General features: G+C 38.3%; 1 protein-coding gene across 2 annotated transcripts; it reads left to right on the plus strand.

Moving 5' to 3' along the window:
- Window positions 1-1,461: 1,461 nt before the first annotated feature.
- Window positions 1,462-9,594, plus strand: anxa4 (annexin A4). Of its 2 annotated transcripts, none has more exons than XM_028602349.1 (13): window positions 1,462-1,591; window positions 2,930-2,979; window positions 4,163-4,250; window positions 4,809-4,903; window positions 5,818-5,931; window positions 6,500-6,590; window positions 7,143-7,219; window positions 7,641-7,697; window positions 7,779-7,872; window positions 8,131-8,226; window positions 8,731-8,789; window positions 8,912-9,034; window positions 9,351-9,594. In XM_028602349.1, the coding sequence occupies exons 1-13, from the start codon at window positions 1,477-1,479 to the stop codon at window positions 9,405-9,407; spliced, it is 1,116 nt and encodes a 371-aa protein (XP_028458150.1). In that variant the 5' UTR covers window positions 1,462-1,476; the 3' UTR covers window positions 9,408-9,594. The 2 variants fall into 2 exon arrangements, with proteins under 2 accessions (XP_028458150.1, XP_028458151.1); XM_028602350.1 differs by having other exon boundaries at window positions 1,561-1,650.
- The last annotated feature ends 11,997 nt before the right edge of the window (window positions 9,595-21,591 follow it).

Here is a 21,591-nt window from a genome sequence, read left to right on the forward strand (position 1 = left end):
GTCGTTTTCATGCTGGAAGACCCAGCCACAACCCATCTTCAATGCTCTTACTGAGGGAAGGAGGTTGTTGGCCAAGATCTCGCGATACATGGCCCCATCCATCCTCCCCTCAATACGGTGCAGTCGTCCTGTCCCCTTTGCAGAAAAGCATCCCCAAAGAATGATGTTTCCACCTCCATGCTTCACGATTGTGATGGTGTTCTTGGGGTTGTACTCATCCTTCTTCTTCCTCCAAACACAGCGAGTGGAGTTTAGACAAAAAAGCTCTATTTTTGTCTCATCAGACCACATGACCTTCTCCCATTCCTCCTCTGGATCATCCAGATGCTCATTGGCAAACTTCAGACGGGCCTGGACATGCGCTGGCTTGAGCAGGGGGACCTTGCATGCGCTGCAGGATTTTAATCCACGGCGTAATGTGTTACTAATGGTTTTCTTTGAAACTGTGGTCCCAGCTCTCTTCAGGTCATTGATCAGGTCCTGCCGTGTAGTTCTGGGCTGATCCCTCAGCTTCCTCATAATCATTGATGCCCCACGAAGCGAGATCTTGCATGGAGCCCCAGACCGAGGGAGATTGACCGTCATCTTGAACTTCTTCCATTTTCTAATAATTGTGCCAACAGTTGTTGCCTTCTCACCAAGCTGCTTGCCTATTGTCCTTTAGCCCATCCCAGCCTTGTGCAGGTCTACAATTTTATCCCTGATGTCCTTACACAGCTCTCTGGTCTTGGCCATTGTTGAGAGGTTGGAGTCTGTTTGATTGAGTGTGTGGACAGGTGTCTTTTATACAGGTAACGAGTTCAAACAGGTGCAGTTAATACAGGTAATGAGTGGAGGACAGGAGGGCTTCTTAAATAAAAACTAACAGGTATGTGAGAGACGGAATTGTTACTGGTTGGTAGGTGATCAAATACTTATGTAAACCTGCAAAATCGGCAGTGTATCAAATACTTGTTCTCCCCACTGTATATTCGGGAAAATGTAAAAGCAAACATTTGCCCCTAAAATGGCCCAGCTGTGACTGTTACTATACTTAATACCATTACATTATTATTAATCATGCATTAATATAAAAGCAGGATTTACTGTTGTAGTTTTGTCGAGGTGGAGCTATATTTGTTAAAATATTTTGACTGCCAACTAATGCCAGTGCTCCGTAGATCATTATGTTTCATGGATTAATTATGGATTATGGATTAATCTGCTAACTAATAAGTATTGTCTCGAATAATTAATTGATTGTTTGGTTTAAATTTCTGAAACTAGTGGGACATAAAAGTAGTAAAGAAAAAAGTACAACATTTTTCTTTGAAATGTAGTGGAGTAGAAGTAGAAAGTGGCATGGAAGAATACTTGCAAGTCCCATATATATATATGTGCAAGGCCATTTAAATTATTCCACCACTGGTCTGGTCCCTAGAGGACAGTAGGCCTACAGTATGAAGGGAGGATTCCCGTTCTGCTGACATTCCGTGAATGCAGCAGTATTGCTCCCGTGCGCGCTCTATTAACGTGCACGCGAAAGGAGGATCCTGTTATAATTTTCTGCGGGTGGGACGTAAAAGCAGCTGTTATAAGCTTCAGTTTTCCGGTACGTTGACACTTTACCCTCTGTCGGGCTTCACGCGAAGTAATTTGTCTTCAGGACAGGTAAGGTGTTGTTCAGAGTCCGAATAGTCATGTTTTCGAGGTGTTTTGCGGAATTTGAATCGGCAAAGGAGCGCAGACTGAGGGCTGTGAGCGGCTGTGAGGCGAGTCTGCAGGGTGTGCCCTAACTTCATGCCAGGTTAACTTTCAAGCGGCTGTGCTCTGCTTACTGAATCACTTCTTTGTTTCATTTTATTATCTCAATTAAGCTTTCCTGAACATTACAGCGTAGATTACAGAGTGCATTTCAGTTGCAATACTGTTTGAAAAACTTGGGTAAAGTTAGAAATGTATTCACTGATTCGAACTTCCGGGATCAATTAAATGATATTAAATCACAAACGACGCATCTTTCTTACCGTAGTAAGATTAACAACGAGCTACAAACTCATTTCCATCAAAATGAGCCGTCCACCAATCTGGAGAAATAACATTGGTCTCTACGAGCAGCCGGCGGTGAGACGGCAGTAAGACTAGGGACCGTCTACAAACTACAACACCGAAAAGAAATACAACAAAAATATTTATTAATGTAATGATTAAATAAGGTAGTGTCTCCAAACTTACCTCAGTTACTTGTCTCTTGCTGATTATCTCAGATAAAAATTTGACATATCAATGTAAATTACCTTTTTAAGCACTAAAACATACAATGTACACATTTTCACAAACGTGAATTTGAATACAGTGCTTATATAGGCTACTGCTGTTGTTACCTGGAGCTATTTACCTGAGGAATAACCAGAGTAACAGGTTGTAATTGTGTTTGTTTAGAAGAGGATTGCTTTGTATTTACACCATTTGTGTCTTATTGGTAGTAAAAAACTTGTATTGTGCTTGAGTGGAAACTGACGTTTATGTCAATTTAAAAACGTCTCCTCAGTAAGTTTTTAACTAAATGGATTTTAACATGTATATGATAACTAGATCTGTGGGTAATTTGATGCCTACCTGCAGGAAAACCTGTAGGAGTGAAACCCCTCTACCCTAGTAATTACAGGTGTGTCCAAACAAACACCAGCTAGGCTAAATTAGATTAGCTCCTGGGACGCCAGTACAGACATGGGACACAAGAGAGCCTATGACCAAATGTGTGTGACAGAAACTCTCTCCAAGATGATGAACTGCATACAATATTAATTAGAGGTTAACAAGGTTCCATTCAAAACTCAAGAGTTTACTGCCCCTAAACCTGATGCTGCAGTTAACTCATACAGTCATTGGTTATAAACAGGACCTTGTGCAAGTGACAAACTATCATTGTGTATTTATTCTTTTGTAGCTTTCTGCACCTCCAGTTTGGAAATCCTCACTCATCCTACAATGGCAGCGGTAAGTCTGTCCCATAGCTGCTGTTCCACCTGTGCACAGTGTGAACAATAAACTACATTTACATTTATTTGCATTACCGGTAGAGACTGTGCACTAGACATTGGACGTTTTTTTCTGCTTGGTTTTGAAATTTGCAGCAATTCAATATTATAATTTTCCATCATTTATCATACATCTTTTATTATAATTCTATTAAAGGTGCCCTCCATACAAAAAGTTTTTACTTGCATGTTTTTGAAATATGTTAGGTCCATATGTGTTTGTGTTATGTTTTCAATGTGAAAATGAACTGCTACCTCCTTTGTCAGCTCTAGCCACTGAAAAGAAATAAGCAGAGAAATCAGGCCAATTACAAAAGCTGGTCAGTTTGACATCATATTGTCTGAGCTCATTACTATTCATTAGCTCGCCCAGTTGGTCTGGGTAAAGGATTCTGACAGCCAGGCTCTCATTGGCTACCAGTTAGCCAATCAGATTCAAACAGCTTAGCTTGTTGAATATTAATGAGAACTGGCAGAACAGTTTGCATTTCTTCTTGATGTTACTCATAATACTACTGTGCAGTTCAGTGCAATTGTCAGCAGTTTAGCCAATTAAATTAATGTGAAAAGTCATAAAGTAGTGTGTAATTTGGTCATTGTGATTTCAACTTAAATTGCCCAACCCTAGCTGTGGAAATGATTCTCCTAATAATGTAGATGTATTCAAGTTTGCTATGCCCCAAAAAGAAATTTCACAGCTCTTAAACTTTATCATGCATTCATAAGTTATAAAAAGCATCTCTTTCTGACACATGAATAGATGATATTGTGTACTTGCAATATATTTTAGCATTAGAGATTTAGCCTTTTAAATGCGTAAATGATGTTATGTAAATTATGTTTCCTACTTTACTGAAAAGTACATTCTCAGAGTATGTGTAATGGATTATTAAAAATGTCTATGCCTTGAACTCCGATTTATAACTATAAGATAAGCACATAGAAACTTACTGCCTTCATCAGATTGATCATCCATTTTGCCTATAAATACACTTAATACCTTTTTTATTACATTCCTTCAAAGTCTATAATACATATATTATATGAGCCTGGACAGACATGGATGTAAACTGCAATTTGACTGGTTAGCAGAGGCATACAACCGCAAGGCGGTCATTTCTAGTTTTGTCATTTACAACCAGATTGGAAAGCGAGGAGCAGTGACTGAAGCGGCTGGTTTTAACGCAGACGCTGATGTCCAGACTCTTAGAGGAGCCATGAAAGGAGTCGGTGAGTGATCCAGCAAATTTAGTATTGTTTCGTTTTCTATCTTCATAGTCAATTCATTCTGCTGAGCATGTCCTTGTGCTTTGCCTCACCTCTACAAACTGCGGTGTAAAGCTTTCTCTTATTGAAGGGAAAATTAATCCTGACTTTGCTGATCATGCAGAAAGTGGTAAACTAAGCTCATCAAGGGTTGCACTGTTCTGTTGCAATATTGGCAGGTATGTACCACTCAAAAAGGTACATCCTAACAAACATTCAGGAGTACGTAACAAACCCATGTCTTTCACAGACAGCTCAGCATGGAATGCTGATGCTGTTAGGGTTTGCTGGCATAATCATCTTCTCCTGACTCTTGTTTGAGCTGTATTGCAAACAAATGGTTTCTATGCTTATGCCAACAAACAACTGCGTTAGGATTGTCTCCAGGGTTGCTATGCTGGTGCCTGATTCTATGTCCTGTACACATTAGGGCTGAACACTTGTTCTCAATAGGAATATTTAGACCTGTAAGATGAGTATTGTTTACGGTTGTAAGATTCTATGTTATATTATTTCTTGCAGGCACTAAAGAGGCACCAATCATTGAGGTCCTAGCACACCGTACCATTGCCCAGAGGCAGCGCATCAAAGAGGCCTACAAACAAGCAGTGGGGAAGGTGAGAGTTTTGACTGAGCTGCACTAAAAGGCGGTAAACAAAGTCTATTTGTAAATGTCTTTTATTTGTGATGTGTTTTTCACCATCCACCAACATGTATGAAGCGGAGTATGTGAAGAAATTACAGTTAGAGCATCAGAAGAATTTGAAAAGCAGCCTTGATGGGGACTATTGGTGGCAGCAGTGGATTTGTCATCTCTTATTCCATTGTGTACGCTGTCATCACTCTTTCACCTGAGGTTGCTGTGCTAATATAGTGCTGATAATGTGCAAGTTAATCATTAACTGTAAAGCAGAAATGAATACCACCTGTACACAAAGACCAGGACAGACAGGGCATTGTATTCTGTACCAAAGGAGAATGTTCCCATCCATTAAAAAAAGTACACTGAACCCACAGAGGTACGTTTCGCACTGAATGTTTTTTTTTTTTTTATGATTATGTGGATCAATATATTAACTAAAAGGGAAGTATGGTGTTTATTGTATTGACATGATGAGTTAATAACCAGCCCGTTGTGCAGTGTCTGGTAAGAGGTCGATAAAGTTATCTGGCAGTTCCACTGAGGAAGCTGCAGAGAAAAAGCAAAGATTGTGAAAGGAATCCTCGCAGGCAGAAAGAGTGAGTCATGTTGCACATGGCGACGCCCACGTGTGGTCACACAGGCGAGTTGTGTGGAACAACTTCACAAAACTGTCCAGAAACCGCACCCTCTAGCGGAGACACAAGTCCCGCTGCTGGAAGGTGTGAAGTCATGGCTGGCAGCACAAAACCCCATACATAAAGCCAAGAAGATTTTACTTATTTTAACCTTAAAGATAATTAGCTTTTATTAAAGAACAAATTATTAAAGTAGTGGGAATGGCTGGTGGTCTGTTTTCCTGTTAATCCATCTGCTCCCGTCCTCCTGCAGGACCTGGCTGAGGATCTGTCCTCAGAGCTGAGTGGGAACTTCAGGAGTGTCGTTCTAGGTCTGCTGATGCTGGCGCCTGTGTATGATGCCTACGAGCTGAAATATGCAATAAAGGTCAGAGTTTAGGATAAGTGTAATGATAGTCAATATTTTTGCTATTGTCAACATTCCCAAGAAAAGAACAAAACCAACATGAATTTATCCTCCAACAAGTATTGATCATCAATCAAACACACTGTTGCACTGTGACATGTTCCTTCATTACAATAAACCTGGGAACTGTGGTTTGTTTTGCGTCAGTCTCTCATATGCATTTCTGCTGCCCTAAATGCTCATGAGTGCATCAAATGGCAATAATTAACATTTGCTAAAAACTACAGTGCCGAGGTTTAAGCCTTTTTCTTGTTAACTCTAACAGTAGATATCACATATCAGTACATGTAGGAACAAATGGGCTTGGGGCTGAGAGCCACAGACAGGGTAGGGACGTTTGAAAGTATTTAGAGACAGACTAACACATTGTTGATTTAATGGGATTTGTTGACAAAAAAAATATAGATTATTTCCAAACGTATTCTTTTAAGCTACGTTTCCTTTGAGTCATAAACTTCTCATGTTTTCAGTGAAAAGCACCACACCGTCCTCGTGTTTTTAACACATGTCCATATCTATTCATGAACAGGGAGCAGGAACAGAAGAGGCCTGCCTTATCGATATTCTGGCTTCAAGGTCAAATGCTGAAATAAAAGCCATCAATGAGGTCTACAAGAAAGGTAAGTGTGTCACTGATACACCTCAGTGTCTGTTGGTGCCTATGGATTGTGTATGATATCCGATATTGTGTATCAGTCACTGAGCCTCCGTTCTTTGTTCGGGGATGTAATGGCGTCCGTTATTAAAAAAAAAACAGTGTATGGCATAAATTATTCATAAAATCCTTTGCTGCTCTTTATGTAGCAGTTTTTTTTTTTTCTGTGGTTGCAATGAGTCGGCAAGTACTCAAAGGGTTTTTTAAATGTCTTTCAATGAGTATGAATACATTGTTATTGTGTGGTGCTTTGTGTATGTGTTTTGTACCAATTATACCAGCACAGTTGGTGAATTTAGATCACAACACAATAAATATTAATGAAACTGTATTCAGTTATATATTTACTTACCAAACCTCATTATTTTGTATTAATCTCATAGAAATATAGAAAGCCATATAGTATGTGGTGACTGGGCTTGACTTGTATTTATGTTTATCCCGTAGTAGCGAAAATTGCAGGTATTTGATTCCATGCCTTATATTTTAATTCATTTTTTTATGATTTTTATGGCAGAATACGGAAACTTGGAAGCCGATGTGTGTGGGGACACATCAGGAATGTTTCAGAGGGTTTTGGTCTCTTTACTCACGGTGAGAAAACATTAGCCCATAACCTCTCCTAGCTTGGGCCAATGTGAATGTTTTAATGACATAAAAGTGCATTCTGTAAAATTGTAATTAAAATTCAAGGTGATGAAAAAGCGCAGTCGAAGTTAAAAATACAGTAAAGCTTCTAAAAATAAGTAGAGTATTGTTCACTTCCTTTCCTGAAAACCTTTGCTTTTTAGCTTTCATTTTCAGTATTTTGAAATTCTTTTGGAGGCACACGATGACTTGTTTAATGTCAGTAGGAAGTTTGGGTTAAAACCTTTTTTCAACCATTGCTTCAGTTAGAGGAAGCAATGGTCACTTCTGCATCATAAAAACACAATTTCTTTTGTATTTTTCTGTCTCCAATGTGGCGTGATCTACGCTGGTTTTCTCTTAAGCGGATGTGTCTTCTGGATTGCAGGCTGGACGGGATGAAAGCGACCGAGTGGACGAGGCCCAGGCTTCTCTCGATGCCAAGGCAAGAGTCCAGGTTCTTTAGATGAAAGTATGTGATTCAGTTATGACTCCCAGATTTTCTTTTTAACGTTTGTGATTATAGGACATCTATGAGGCTGGTGAGGCTCGATGGGGCACGGACGAGGTCAAATTCCTCACGGTGCTTTGTGTGAGGAACCGAAACCATCTGCTGCGAGGTATTCTTCCAGCATATTCGCAAACATTATGTTTAAAATCTGCACACTTCCTTGTATTTATCGGTGTTGTGTGTCACATGAAAATACTTTCTTTTACATAAACTGGCTACAGAAGTCATGTAGCCTCTGGGGATTTTCCTGACCCTTTTGTGGCAGTTTTAGAAGCAAACACTGACTCTTGTTGAATCACTTTCGTCTTCATTTGTTTAGTGTGTAGTGTCATGAGTTTAATAAGTCATTGTTGTTTTCTTCTTTCAGTGTTCGAGGAGTACCAGAAGATTTCTGGAAGAAGCATTGAGGACAGCATTAAGAGGGAGATGTCTGGCTGTCTGGAGGAAGTCTTTCTGGCCATTGGTCTGTTTCTGCTATGTGACATGCTCCATCAAATAGACATCTATTGACAATTTATAAAGCTTCAACCCTGTTGTGAAAGCTGTTAACATTCAAGTTTACTGCACACAGACAAAGAAAAACCTAGAAGCCACAACCCAAACTTTCTAGGCAGAATATAAAAGGAAATACCGTACAGTATACATAGTAGTACTTTCAGTGCAGAGGCACACTGCAGTGACTGTCTGGTACCAAAGATGTCACCATAATCAACCACGAACGGTAAATGTTTTCGGCTTGGTACACATAGCTCTTTTATGGTGGCTCCAAATAATAGGAATACATGTTCAATCTAATGCAGTTTATGGTGTATTCCCTTAATTGTAAAGCATCTCTTTTATTGTGTCCCCCCCTCTGTACGTCATGATAGAAGCGACTTTAAAAACACTGAGCTCATACACACTTTATATTATTATCAATGTTGAAGCATTGCACCTTATGTGCTGGGATTTGTTTTTTGCGTTGCAGTGAAATGCATAAGGAGCAAGCCAGCGTTCTTTGCAGAACGATTATACAAATCAATGAAGGTAAAGTGTGTGTGTGTGTGTGTGTGTGTGTGTGTGTGTGTGTGTGTGTGTGTGTGTATAAGAAGGCTGTTGTTATAAGAGACAAACACTACCGCCATGTAACAGTTTCTGTCTCTTGTCAGGGGCTGGGCACTACAGATAGTGTCCTCATCAGAATAATGGTTGCGAGGGCGGAGATTGACATGTTGGACATCAAGGAGCAGTTCAAGAAGATGTATGGCAAGAGTCTGTACTCCTTCATCAAGGTGAGGCCCTAAAAACTAGGAGCGGGAAATACTGTAGTCTGCAAAAGCTCTGCAATACATCAGCTGTGATTTAATAATAATTGCAATTCTAACTTTTGGAATGTCTTAATGTAGCAATTTCAACTGTGATGTAACTTTCATTTCATTTGATTAGCTAAAGTCATATCATGAGTTATATTATCAGGTTTTCCAAAGGTCTTGAGGACTCTGAATAAGAATATCAAAGATTGTTATCAGCTTGGCTTCATGAGACTGATTGCAGTTATTAACTACACTGATCCTTTGAAGTCTCACAGCTTTTTCTCTTACTTCCTAGGGGGACACATCTGGTGACTACCGCAAAATCCTGCTGGAGCTGTGCGGAGGCGAGTAAAAGAAAGATCAGAAAAACATCCAGCTCTGTCTTTATTCCACATTATGAGCTTTGATTCTGTTGATTTCTTCTTCTGTCTTAGCTGCTCTTTTTCCATTGTCTTTACATTTCACTGATGGACCACAGTGCCTTGTTTTACTGTTTGTACTTTAATACCAATTAAACCAATGACCATTGTGACCTTTTACACATGTCTGTGTTTATTTTATTGATCCTATGCTAAGGATTAATTAATGGTATTATCTAGCGAGAGATATATATGCTTCTCACATCTTTAACAACAAAGGATTACTGTTATTGGCTTCTAGCTCCCGGTCTTGTTACAGCGCAACATTTTCCTCACTGTCCAGTCAGTGAAGTCCATTTGTTTAATTGGTAGCAATTACTCATTTGTTGAGTCAGCCCTTCGTCATTTGACTCAATTACATTAACTGGATGCTAGCTTCATTTGGGAGGCAGTAAAGTGTGTTTTAATCAAGTAAAAGAGAATGTCCCATAGCTCTTACAAACTTACAGCTCCATTTCAGAGCAATAAGCCTGGGAAATAATGTGCAGTGGTTACTCAAGGTGACCACTAGGTGGAACCAAAATAACTCTGAAGGTTACCTGAAGCAGCTGGGAGCCCAGCATTGCTGGAGAATCTATCCGCCTCCTTTCTGTTTGTGAAAGGTCCAGCGCTTAATGTCATGTTTTTATAAATGACTTCTCTGACAGTTTGTTTCTCAATAAAACTATTGTGATGTAGAATTGTTAGAATAATTACATTATCAAATAATAGCCAGAACCACTGAAGTTATATTAAAGTTCATTTTACTTGAGAACCCAACAAGGAAACAGTTACAGTACTCACAGCATGAGTACAGTAATGACCACCGAATAAGCTTTCTACAATAGCTTTTGTAATACAACGTGGAATGTGATAAAACTCTATAGTCATATTAAAGAGTCGATGTCGTCAGTTATCTCAAACTGGGCATCTCCTCTGCCTGCTCTGCTCTCAGAAACATCCTGTACCTTTCACAAGGACAGACGATGGCTCCATGGTATCTTGTGAGTGTGTAATCATTACAATATGGCATTATATGCAAACAGTTTAAATAACAACAAGAGAGAAAGTATGTAAATCAAAATTTCTCTAACAACAATATATAGCATGTTCTTCCACTGTCGTTGGGCAACATAAATGTGACTCCTCTCTTGAAACTGACTGCTGCATACATACTTTAATACAGAACCAGGCTTTACAGGAAAACACTCATCCCTGCAGGTTCTCCACTCACTCTGTGTGGCGCCAACAGGAAGAAGAAACATCACTAAATCAGACTGGTTGTTTACCAGTCACCATATTAGACGCCACAACAACTGCATCCATTTATGTCTTTCTAAGAAGAGCTGCCACCCTCTGTGGCCATCTGCTGAAAGCCTCATTTAGAGGTTTTCAAGGCAAAAACTGTGAAGTTGATTCCAGAAAAGTGTTGATTTGTGAAACATTTTCTCTGTGGTACATTTTTGTGGTACGTTTTTGTCCCTATATCCTTTTGTGCAGCAACTACAGTTGCCGTTGTGCAGATGTTATATATTTGACAATATAAAAGAGGAATAGTATAAATATATCACTCAGAATGCTTTTAAACTCTTTTTGTAAAGGAATGCCTCTGTTTTATCATGTTCAATATAAATCCTGTTTACAAGCACCTTATTTCATTTGAATTCGTGGCACGAACTCTATTCATTAGACACAGAGAGGATTTGTTTTTTCATTGTGTACAATAAAACATGATTTAAAAAAGACCATTTAAAAAAGAATGTTTCAACAAGACACCCCAGAGAAACCACTTTCTCTATTAACTTACAGTCACAGCCAAAATTAGACGTGTTTTATTTTATATGTCTGTACACTCACTTTAGATTAAAAATAACTACCTATAATAATAAGTTGTTATAAGAGGTTTGAGGCGTGCAGGAAATGCTTTGATAAATGGAGGACAGCAGTTGTGGTAAACAAGTGAGAAAAAGCGGGTACAGCAATCAAAAACAACACATCATAACAGAAGGAATGTCCTGAACATAAGGTCACACAGGAACGTAGTTTGTCATTATGTATAATAATTCTATAAGAATGAACACAATACTGCAAATATTGCCATGGCAACAAAAAAAACCTGCACGGCAGCGGCAGACATATTAATGCATACTGTACACTCAACCCTCTGGCTGCTGAAATATGGAAGTGGGAAGATGGGACATAACAGAAGATAATTAACATGAAAACAAAGATAACAGCTTTTATACACCGTCAAGCTTGCTTGGAGAAAGGAAGTCCTTTAATATAGATCACACATTCCTAGGACAATTTGTTACCTTCATCTATGCAATCCATGCTCTGCCACATATTCTTCCTTTACAAAGCTTATGATGGCAAAAAAAAAAAACACTTACCGAGACGTTAATTCAACTGTAGCCTACGTTTATAACTGAGGTTGTAGTTAGTGGTGGTGTTGTCCTGGACTGCATTATTTGAAATGTTGTATATTCTTCCCCTGTCATAAATGTGGTGGGCAAAACATTAGAAACACGTTTAAATACAAATGCAGTCCAGTTCAACACCATAACATCCTCAATAATAAAAAGGCAAGGCAAAATGGTTGACTGTTTAACTGTTCTTTTAAGGTGTATTCACTGCTCAAATATTGTTCTTTTTAAAAAAGCAAAATCATACCAGTTTCTCTTTGCTGCTTAAAACATAAACACATTGATCAGAAAGTTAAGTAGAGAAGAAACAGACTGCGTCTCTTTTTACAACAACGCTTTATCATTTTCTCTTCCACATTTAACCAGCAGTAAAACGGCATACATCTGAAGACAATCGTGTCTGAAACTTGATCACAAAGATAAAACATGTGGCAAGGTCCACAGGACGAAAATCATCTATCAAGGCATGGAGCAGGGGGGGCACAGCACATGGTGGACAGTAGATCAACCGGGAAGATATTGTCAGACAGAGGACGGGCCTTTGTTCAAATCACATGGGACAACAGAAAACATGGAGAGGTGGTGAGAGTCAATTTTAAACTGCCCCAGCAGTACACAAGACAATAGAAGGGGGGAGAGGGAGTAAGACCTTCAGCAAACACTGGTACCTGCAAAAGTCATTCATTAATAGAATGTCCATTTATTAACAAGGCCAAATTCCGGCATCAGGACCAACCACTACTGCTTGTAGATGGAGGAGAAGCAAACATTGAAACTCAATTGTTGAGCCAAGGGCACGTCATAAAAAGTGATTATAAAAACATGTGTGGAGGACAAGCAGCATCAACACATGTAGAGCCAAATGAAAAGGCTTTCTTTCTTTCTCCAGCCTGAGTGTTCCTGTTGTGTTATGTTTATGGTACAGTATGGTATCTACACTGAGCACATGATGGCTAACCTTTGTAAACAAAAACACATCATGGTCTAAAATAGCATATAATCAGCAATAGAATGAAGACAGTCTACAGCAATAAATAAAGAAATAAAAGAGCTTCTACGAGAGGTTTATAAAAAGACTAATTCTCATTGGTTGATTCTCATCTTTTTTTCACTGCAGACATTTCGACTTGTAATGGTAGGAAAATCACAGATGGCAATATTAATGAATCAGTTCAAGTGTTAGGTAAATCATGCCAGCTTGACAGTGAGCCAGCATGCACAACACCAGGACCCTCAAACTGAAGCAGCTAAATGGAATCAAGCCTTTCATTGATTGAATCATGTACACCTCGTGTCATTATCTTCATCACAGGGGCTGCCCACAGACAGTTTGGGGGATCCTTTATATCAATATCAATTGATTTTATTAGTGCACATTTGATCATTCATTCACGCTGTCAATCATGTTGTAAATACTTTGGTCCAAATTGGAGGCTATAGGGACTGCCAACACAGAAAATAGAAAATTCTATTTTCCACATGCGAGATGAACGTGACTGGTGATTTAGAAAGCGAGAGAGAGAGAGAGAGATGTCTATGGAAATGTGTAAGGTTAAAATAGCCTAAGGGTTCAGTTCCTTCTTGGCTGACTGACACAGACCTACTTATAATAAAATACACTTTAATATGGAAGAGGATCTGGGGGAAAAAAGTGACATGGAAAAGCAGAAGCAATGAAATCCCAAGGTAGAATATTCTTTGCACATGCACATATAAGTCCGCATTAATGTGATTTTCGTTGCCTATGGATTGAAACAGCAGTGCATGTAGCTGCAAGTGTAATGAACTGCAATATTGACAGCAATTTGAAGACAGCAAGAGTATAAAAGACAAAGATCTGTTCAAAATGCCACGACAGCCACTGGGACACACATTAATATTTAAAGACAGCAGCTGACGACGCGTGGTATCCATCAGTGTGAAGCTGAGACACACATCTGAAGTCTGTTCATACCTTTATCTTCATTCAAAATGCATGTGAAAGACTGGGGCATGACTTACAGTCGACAACGTTGCTTCAATACAAAGCACATTTTGGGATACATGGTTTCTTGAGAGAGAGATGTTGATGTTGAAGTTTTTAAATTCCAGTGTCAATTTGAAACACTGGAGTTGTATTGAGGAAGAAATATTAGACATGATATCTCAAACTCTCAACAAATAAAAACAAAAGTATCTGATATAACCATGCATTTCCTCACTATTAGTTTTATCACCGTGCATTGGCTGTTGCTACTGTCTAAACAGGCGAAAAGTATCATTATAAATTATGTTCATTGGGAAAATTGGCATTGTGATATAAAAACGGCTGGCTTTAAACAAACTAACCTTCAATAAACTCTGTTATTGTGAAAAGAAGCAGGATGAAATAACATTTCTGTGTATGTTTATTCATGAAATTCTTTTGACAGTTTTTTTTTATTCAGATGGTGCAACCAAATAAAGAGACAGATTTAAAAAAAGATTTGGTGGAACTGACCCTTTAAAACAGGAAAGAATTTGCACTAATTTCTGCCATCCCTACGTCCGTATTCTTGAGTCCAGCTCTTCCACAAATCTCCAGCCGCATATACATCTGAGTATGATGCCGAGATTGGACCTCACAAAGAATCCAAGTGGAAGAATTATGTTTTCTCTACAAGTAGTGAGGAAAGATGAATCAGATGAAGGTGTGATCCTCAGGGAATACAGCGAGGCGATCGTTGTCCTGGAGGGATTTGTTCATGTTGAACAGAACATCACTTTGATCATTAAGACTCCACCTTGATGAAACGTTCCTAAAGGATTAAAGCTCCCTCAGTAGAGCACTTTAATAATCTGCTTTGGTGTAAAGTTCAAACAGTCTACCGTAATGCTCAAATGTGTGTTTATTACACTCACTCTCACAGCGAGCTATCAGCTGTAGAAAAGTGGCAGTGATCACCATAGAGCACATGGAGAGGTGAGTTGTACATGCAGTTGGCTTTCTTCAAGACTATGATGTATATCTGGGGTGGCCAACCAGTTTAGCATTAAGAGCTACAAAAAAACACGCACCATAGCAAAAAGCCACACAACACATGCACATCCACATTACAACAGCAACAGTGACTTCCAGATCTAATGACAGTCATAATACATAGCAGTTTTCATAGGTTTTTTTTCTTACTTAGATTGACTCAGTGTGAAACCTGACAGTCTTTGTTATCCACAATCCTTTTTAGGTTTGGTTGTACTCAGTTGTGGCCACTCAAAGCGACTCTTTCACTCATTTGTCTCTAGAGGGGCTTTCAAACAATCTGATTCAGCAGTAAAAGGGTTAATGAGGAAGGTGATCTGTGGCCGCTGTTTTTCCTCAGGTTGCAGAATCTGTCCATAAAAAAACTCTGCTGCATTATTTTTTATTTTAAAATAATTGGCAAATGTACTGGCAGATGCATTCAAATGCTTTTTTTTTCACTTATCTGAAATGTTTAAAAAAGTAACAAAACAAAATCCACCAATAACATAGCACACAGTAAGAGCCTCAAAGGAGCAGGCTCAAGAGCCACAGGATCGCCACCCTTGATGTAGATGTTGATATATGGTTAAATATCTGGATATGAGATGAATACTTTAACAAATGCTGAGTACAATGAGTTCAGACTAATGCAGCTTTATTCACACAACAAACAAACAAACTTTCATGAAAGGGAGAACAGTTGACATGCACCAAATGTATATGCCAAGGTTTCTCTCCTAGAAAGGGAGATAACCATGTGTGTACACTCCTAAGAGCATGTACCCATAGTGTCTCTACAAACATCAAGATAACTCCTTCTTTATACTTTTTGTCCTCACACAATCCAAGCTATGTATTTCAGTGGAACAGTTACTTCCAAACCACACCTTTTATGGCCGATGCTCCTAATAGATTCACACATTCCCATCTATTCCTGTGGGTGAAGGTTGTCCCCAGACTAACCTTCTTGTGTAGTATACTACATACAAGATATGAAATACATTTGAAAACCTGAATGCTGAAATATCCAACCTATCAGATGTGGTACATTTTCTAATGAATCCGAAATTTGCATGGCAATAATATTACAGCAGGATAAACAGTAGGATATGATCGGGGATATTCAAAGCTCAGCTGCTGCTGATTGTGAAAAACTGCAAAACTGAAAAGAGAAATCTGAAACATACAGCCTAATGTGCTGATTACCACCACCTACTTTGTGATGAGTTATTGAAATGATCATAATCACACACTGTAGATGTCCATCCTGTATGTCCTCAAAATCTGTGAGTACTTTTCACTGCACAGATAAATGTGCGTTAAAGGAACACGCCGACTTATTGGGAATTTAGCTTATTCACTGTAACCCCCAGAGTTAGACAAGTCGATACATACCCTTCTCATCTCCGTGCGTGCTGTAAGGCTGCCTGACGGTTCCAGCATTAGCTTAGCCTAGCACAGATCCTGCAGGTAACTGGTTCCAACTAGCCTACTGCTCCGAATTGTGACAAAAGTGACAAAATAACGGCAACATGTTTCTATTTACATGTTGTGATTTGTATAGTCACAGCGTGTACAAAAAACAACGTAACATGAGACACAGCCATCTTCTAACAGTAAACAAACCGGGAACTATATTCTCAGACAGGCTTGCTGCAAGCATATCACTCCGCCCAAGTACTATATTCTTCCGCCTGAGAATATAGTTCCCGGTTTGTTTACAGTTAGAAGACGGCTGTGTCTCATGTTACGTTGTTTTTTGTACACGCTGTGACTCTATAAATCACAACATGTAAATAGGAACATGTTGGCGTTATTTTGTCACTTATTCGGAGCAGTAGGATTACTGGAACCATTACCTGCATGTTCTGTGCTGGCCTCATGCCGCTGGAGCCGTCAGACAGCATTACAGCACGCACGGAGATGAGAAGGGTATGTATCAACTTGTCTAACTCTGGGGGTTACGGTGAATAAGCTAAATTCCCAATAACCATATTTTTCATACTTTACTAAATGGATCCACAAGAAAATATTTAAGAAGGTGAAAATATATTTCCACTGCGGTCATTTATTTTGTTAGTACTTCAAGTTCAGAGTGACACATTTTCATTTAAAAGTTATAGTGAACTTTCTACAGCCATCAATTCTGCCACGACAAATGTTGATAAAGGGTCAGACACTTATGCGAACATTCCAGACAGGAAAGGAACCAACCAATGAGCTTGCTTGACACGAAGGTCCGCATAACATGTTGCTAAGATTTTGGAGGTGTGCTTACCCATAACACCCTTCTCCATGTAGGTCCACGAAGACGTTTACATGTATTTTTGGGGAAGCATAATTCCAACATTAACCTTCAGCAAATTAGCATTAGGAGAATTAGTATTATCAGGAAGTGAGACAGCAGCCAAAGAGATTTTTACTTATCTATAAAGTATCAGTATTCAGTAAATTATCTATCAACCAGTGATAGATTCAGTCTTAAAACCTTTAATAAAGTATGACTTCTAAGTATGACTATCTAAATCAGCAGACATAGTTGGAAGATCTTCTGCCAACAGAACTTTAAAACTCAAGTTAAACTATAATAATCTGATTTTGGTATTTATACTGCCAGACATCTAATTCCCTGCCAGCTGACCTGAGAGCTGCTCCTGCTACATTATACTCATTTCAAGTCCAACTTATGAAGATTTGGTGTAAACATGGCAGTTTATTTAATCAGTGTTTCTCGTTTGTGAAAACACTTTGAGACACACTTGAGAGTTGATAATGGAGCCTAGTGGGGCCGCTGGCAGCAAGTGGTCCATCTCCTTGACTACTGATCACTTCACATTGGATTGTACTAGCATCAACACATCAACATATTTGAGCATCTTCTTTTGTTAAAGGAAATACTCCCACTTCTCCCCCTGACTCCATCAGGTTTGTGCATGTTATGATCTCTGCAGCCGCAGGCTTCTTTTCTGGATGAAAGCATTGCACTTGCAGATAAACACGCTGCTTCCTTCAATGCCGTCCTCTAAACCTGGGATCATTTTGTGAGTGTGGATAGATTCCTTCTGGCCTCATAAATCAATTCTCTCTTTTTCCCTTCTCTTTCTATTGCCTCACTGATTGACAACCTTGACAATATAAGATGGCAGCTGATTGAGTTTATAAAGCCCTGTTCATGTCTTTTCCCTTTTAAAAGCAATCAGAATGAGTGCCGCTGTGTAGAAGATCTCTTTCATCCTACCTTCTGACATTTTGTGCAAATTTCCAGCTCGTGCTCACTGCGCAAACCAGAAATGATTGACTTGGGTTGTGCTTTTTTTTTTTTTTACAAATACTTTAGGCCAATGTTAATGAATAGGACAAAGGCATAACTGCTGCCTGACTTCAAATAGTCATTCTCAATCTGCAATGAAAAGGTTATCCTCTTAGTATTTTTTGCAAAAGAAATGAAACGTCTTGGCCTTACTCTGCCAGCAGACAAGTAACTGTTAATCATAGTGCACTTTAAAACCTTTTATCCAGGGAAGGTTTGTGGATAATGGAAATACTTGAAGCACTCACAGGTCAAGGTAGGAGTTTGGGGTGTGATGCTATAAATGCAGAATTTTTTTCAAAAAGGTGTTTTTTTTAGCACAAATATAAGTAATATTCAATTACAATAGGTTTTTCTTGGAAAAAAAAGATTCCGAGACCTCTTTTCAAGTTATTATGAGGGTTGAAAAAATTATATTCTACTGAAATCACAACAATTACAATTCCCACTTTAATCAGCTCCATCCATAAACGATGATCAAAGCACAATCTCTCAAAACAGTGCACTGATGGCACTTTAGTGTTAAATCAGAAGTCTACTGGCAATCCATTTGTGCATGCATCAACAAACGAACAATAATTGAACCGCTCTTAGATAGAGTCCTGCACATGTCTGAACAGATCAATAATTACCATTCCTATCATTATTGAAATCTATTAGTCCTGACCACTAACTAATCAGTTCAAGACAAAATGTCATTGTCAAGTCCACCCCAGTCATGAATCTTATTTGGTCTCTGCCATCCAATTGGCTTATTGTCATTTCCATAGACATCTCTCTCTCTCTCTTTCTCTCTCTCTCTCTTTCTCTCTCTCTCTCTCTCTCTCTCTCTCTCTCTCTCTCTCTCTCTCTCTTTCTCTCTCTCTCTAAAACAGCAGCTTCAGCTCACTCACTGTGGAGAAGTGCACAAGGAAGGTCTGCTCTTCGTTCTCACGCTCAATTTATCTTTCCACTGAGAAACACCAACACAGGTGAGTTACTGTTTTTTTTAAATCTGCATTTGTTTGTATGTTCCTTCATTTACTTTTTGCATGCCTCAGGTCATAGTGGTAGCATCTTTTCTTAAAGACAGAACAAAATAAGTTAATTATGATTACTAGAGTAAGTAAGTAGAATATATGTTTACTGTTATAGTTGAAATAATACACACTCTTTTTACATTATCGTCCTTCATCACATTGCTTATTAATGTCATGATTTCCCAATAAGGTGTAATTCAAGCAACATTGTTCGGGCTCATTATGTAAAGGAAATATGTATTTGCACACCCTGGGTTATGCTAGCTATTTCCAAAATGCCCTGTTTTTCTTTATTTATTTATTTTCTTTAAAAAATATTATTGAGAGATATATTGATGGGTACAAACAGCCTTGTCTGCCAGAGTTCTGTTATGTAAGATAACTTGAAATTATAATCCAGAGGCCTATATCTAGACTTAAATAATAAAGCTGGACTATGCAGATAACGTGCGAGATGAACATGAGAAAAAAGCTTTGAATATGGTATTGAAATACTTGAGGAGGGCACAGACTATGAACACATCTATCTTTTTTATTGCTCTATTATTTAAGTCAAGTCCCTACGGATTAAGTTACTGCAACCCCATTTTGAAATTAAAAGTACTAACATGTAAGTATAAGCCCTTACCCCATAGGAATACATGAATCATTTTATTTTCAAGTTATAGTCACATAAAGTGTGGAGTAGTCTGAAACACTGGGACTTTTATCAAGATGTAATGACTAAAATTTTCAATAATAGCCAGCAAGCAGAAGACAGATCTCTAATTATGTTTTAGTAAAATCTCTCTTCCTCAGCGATAAGTCTTTGCAAAGTGTCCTTGAGACAGCAAGACACTGAACCCCAAGTTGCTCCCGAGGCCAGCTCCGCTACCATTGATGTATAGATTTGTGTGAGAGGATGAATGAGAGGCAAATTGTAAAGCACTTTGTCTGGAAAGATAGAAAGATTCTATATATATATATATATATATATATATATATATATATGTATACAGTCTCATTAGCTGGAACAGAAACCTGACTGCAACATGAAAGCTTTAAAAAAAAAAGGCCAAACTATACTATATACTATACTATAATATAATATGCAAAGGTTTTTTTTTTAAAGTTTGAGGAAATTATGTGCAAAATAGTAAACCCTAAACAACCCTGACTGAATGACTCTTAACGGGACATTAAAAAAATAAAAACAATTAAACAGTACAAGCTACGGCTTTAAAAAATGACCTTCAAGATGAATCATTGCAAAATTCACAACAGAAATTCTAAATCATTTGCTCATGTAAAAGTCACAATTTGTAATTGTATTTCACCAGGAGGCATTGCACGTGACACACTATGAAAGCATTAGGACATTTGACTAAGTCAAGTACTAAGTGCGTTAATAACACAAAATGTATTTGTATGTAGCTAAAAACAATGAAATGTGGACACATCTTAAAAAGTAACATTTTTTCCATTCTCTCACCACTCAATCAATAGAAACATGTATGTGTAAAAAAGTAAAATCCTGAAGACACTAAACAACGAAACTTCTTATGTTTTGTTTCACAATACCTTTACGTGGTAAACGGTTGTATTCTTTCTTTATTGTATAAAAGTAATATCACAGTTAAGGAAAGTGACCATTATGGCAGAGCGTCATCAGTCACAGCTGAAACAATATATAGTTAAAAAGCAGTTCTTCTCTCGTTGCTCAATAAGACATTTCAAGTCTAATTCCAGACATTGCATCAGTAAGCTAACTTTGAGTTCAACATAATGCTTTGAAGTGATTTTGCAGTGCTGGAGATTTAATATTTTAGAAGTCTCATGCCAAAGGGAATTAAATGTTACAATTTCCCCTTCCTTTAATTTGACTTGTAATTCATTCTTCACTTAGTGACTGCGACAAAAACTATCAGCAAAGTAACAAAATGTTACTGTTTAATAAAATGCCTGGAAATACAGCAGTCATGTTGGATAAATATTCCACTGCTGACGAAAAGTACTAAAACAGTCAGCTAGTCTGTAATCACACTAATACAGGACTGCATGTCCTCCATATGCAGACCCAACCCTGTGATTTGTCATTATCCATATTCACATTTCCGTGGAGGACGCACTGCTCATCATTCAAATGCCTTCATAATTACAGTATACACCCTTTAATCATGTGCTCTACTCCTCTCATTGTGAGAATGTGTTGGTGTAAGTAAAAGCATGGTTATTCAACAGTGGTCTTATATTCTGTAAATGTCATTAAACAGATTCCTGTTTCATTTAAATTGTGCATGAATCCTTAGATTGAACACTAATGGGGTAGACATTTGGAAAATGTGTTAATGTTCTATTAGTACAGCTGCAAATCTGTTTATTGTATTCTGGAGTGCAGGTATTGGCATATTGAGCTTTGCTGCC

Source organism: Perca flavescens, chromosome 16 (assembly GCF_004354835.1).
Source record: "Perca flavescens isolate YP-PL-M2 chromosome 16, PFLA_1.0, whole genome shotgun sequence".
NCBI classification, from domain to species: Eukaryota; Metazoa; Chordata; class Actinopteri; order Perciformes; family Percidae; genus Perca; species Perca flavescens.

Bases quoted from the DNA above. Each gene is read 5' to 3' on its own strand.
- anxa4 (XM_028602349.1), top strand. From the start codon at position 1,477: ATGCAGCAGTATTGCTCCCGTGCGCGCTCTATTAACGTGCACGCGAAA. The intron at 4,904-5,817 runs GTGAGAGTTTTG...GTCCTCCTGCAG, and splicing joins ACAAACAAGCAGTGGGGAAG to GACCTGGCTGAGGATCTGTC. The intron at 5,932-6,499 runs GTCAGAGTTTAG...ATTCATGAACAG, and splicing joins AGCTGAAATATGCAATAAAG to GGAGCAGGAACAGAAGAGGC.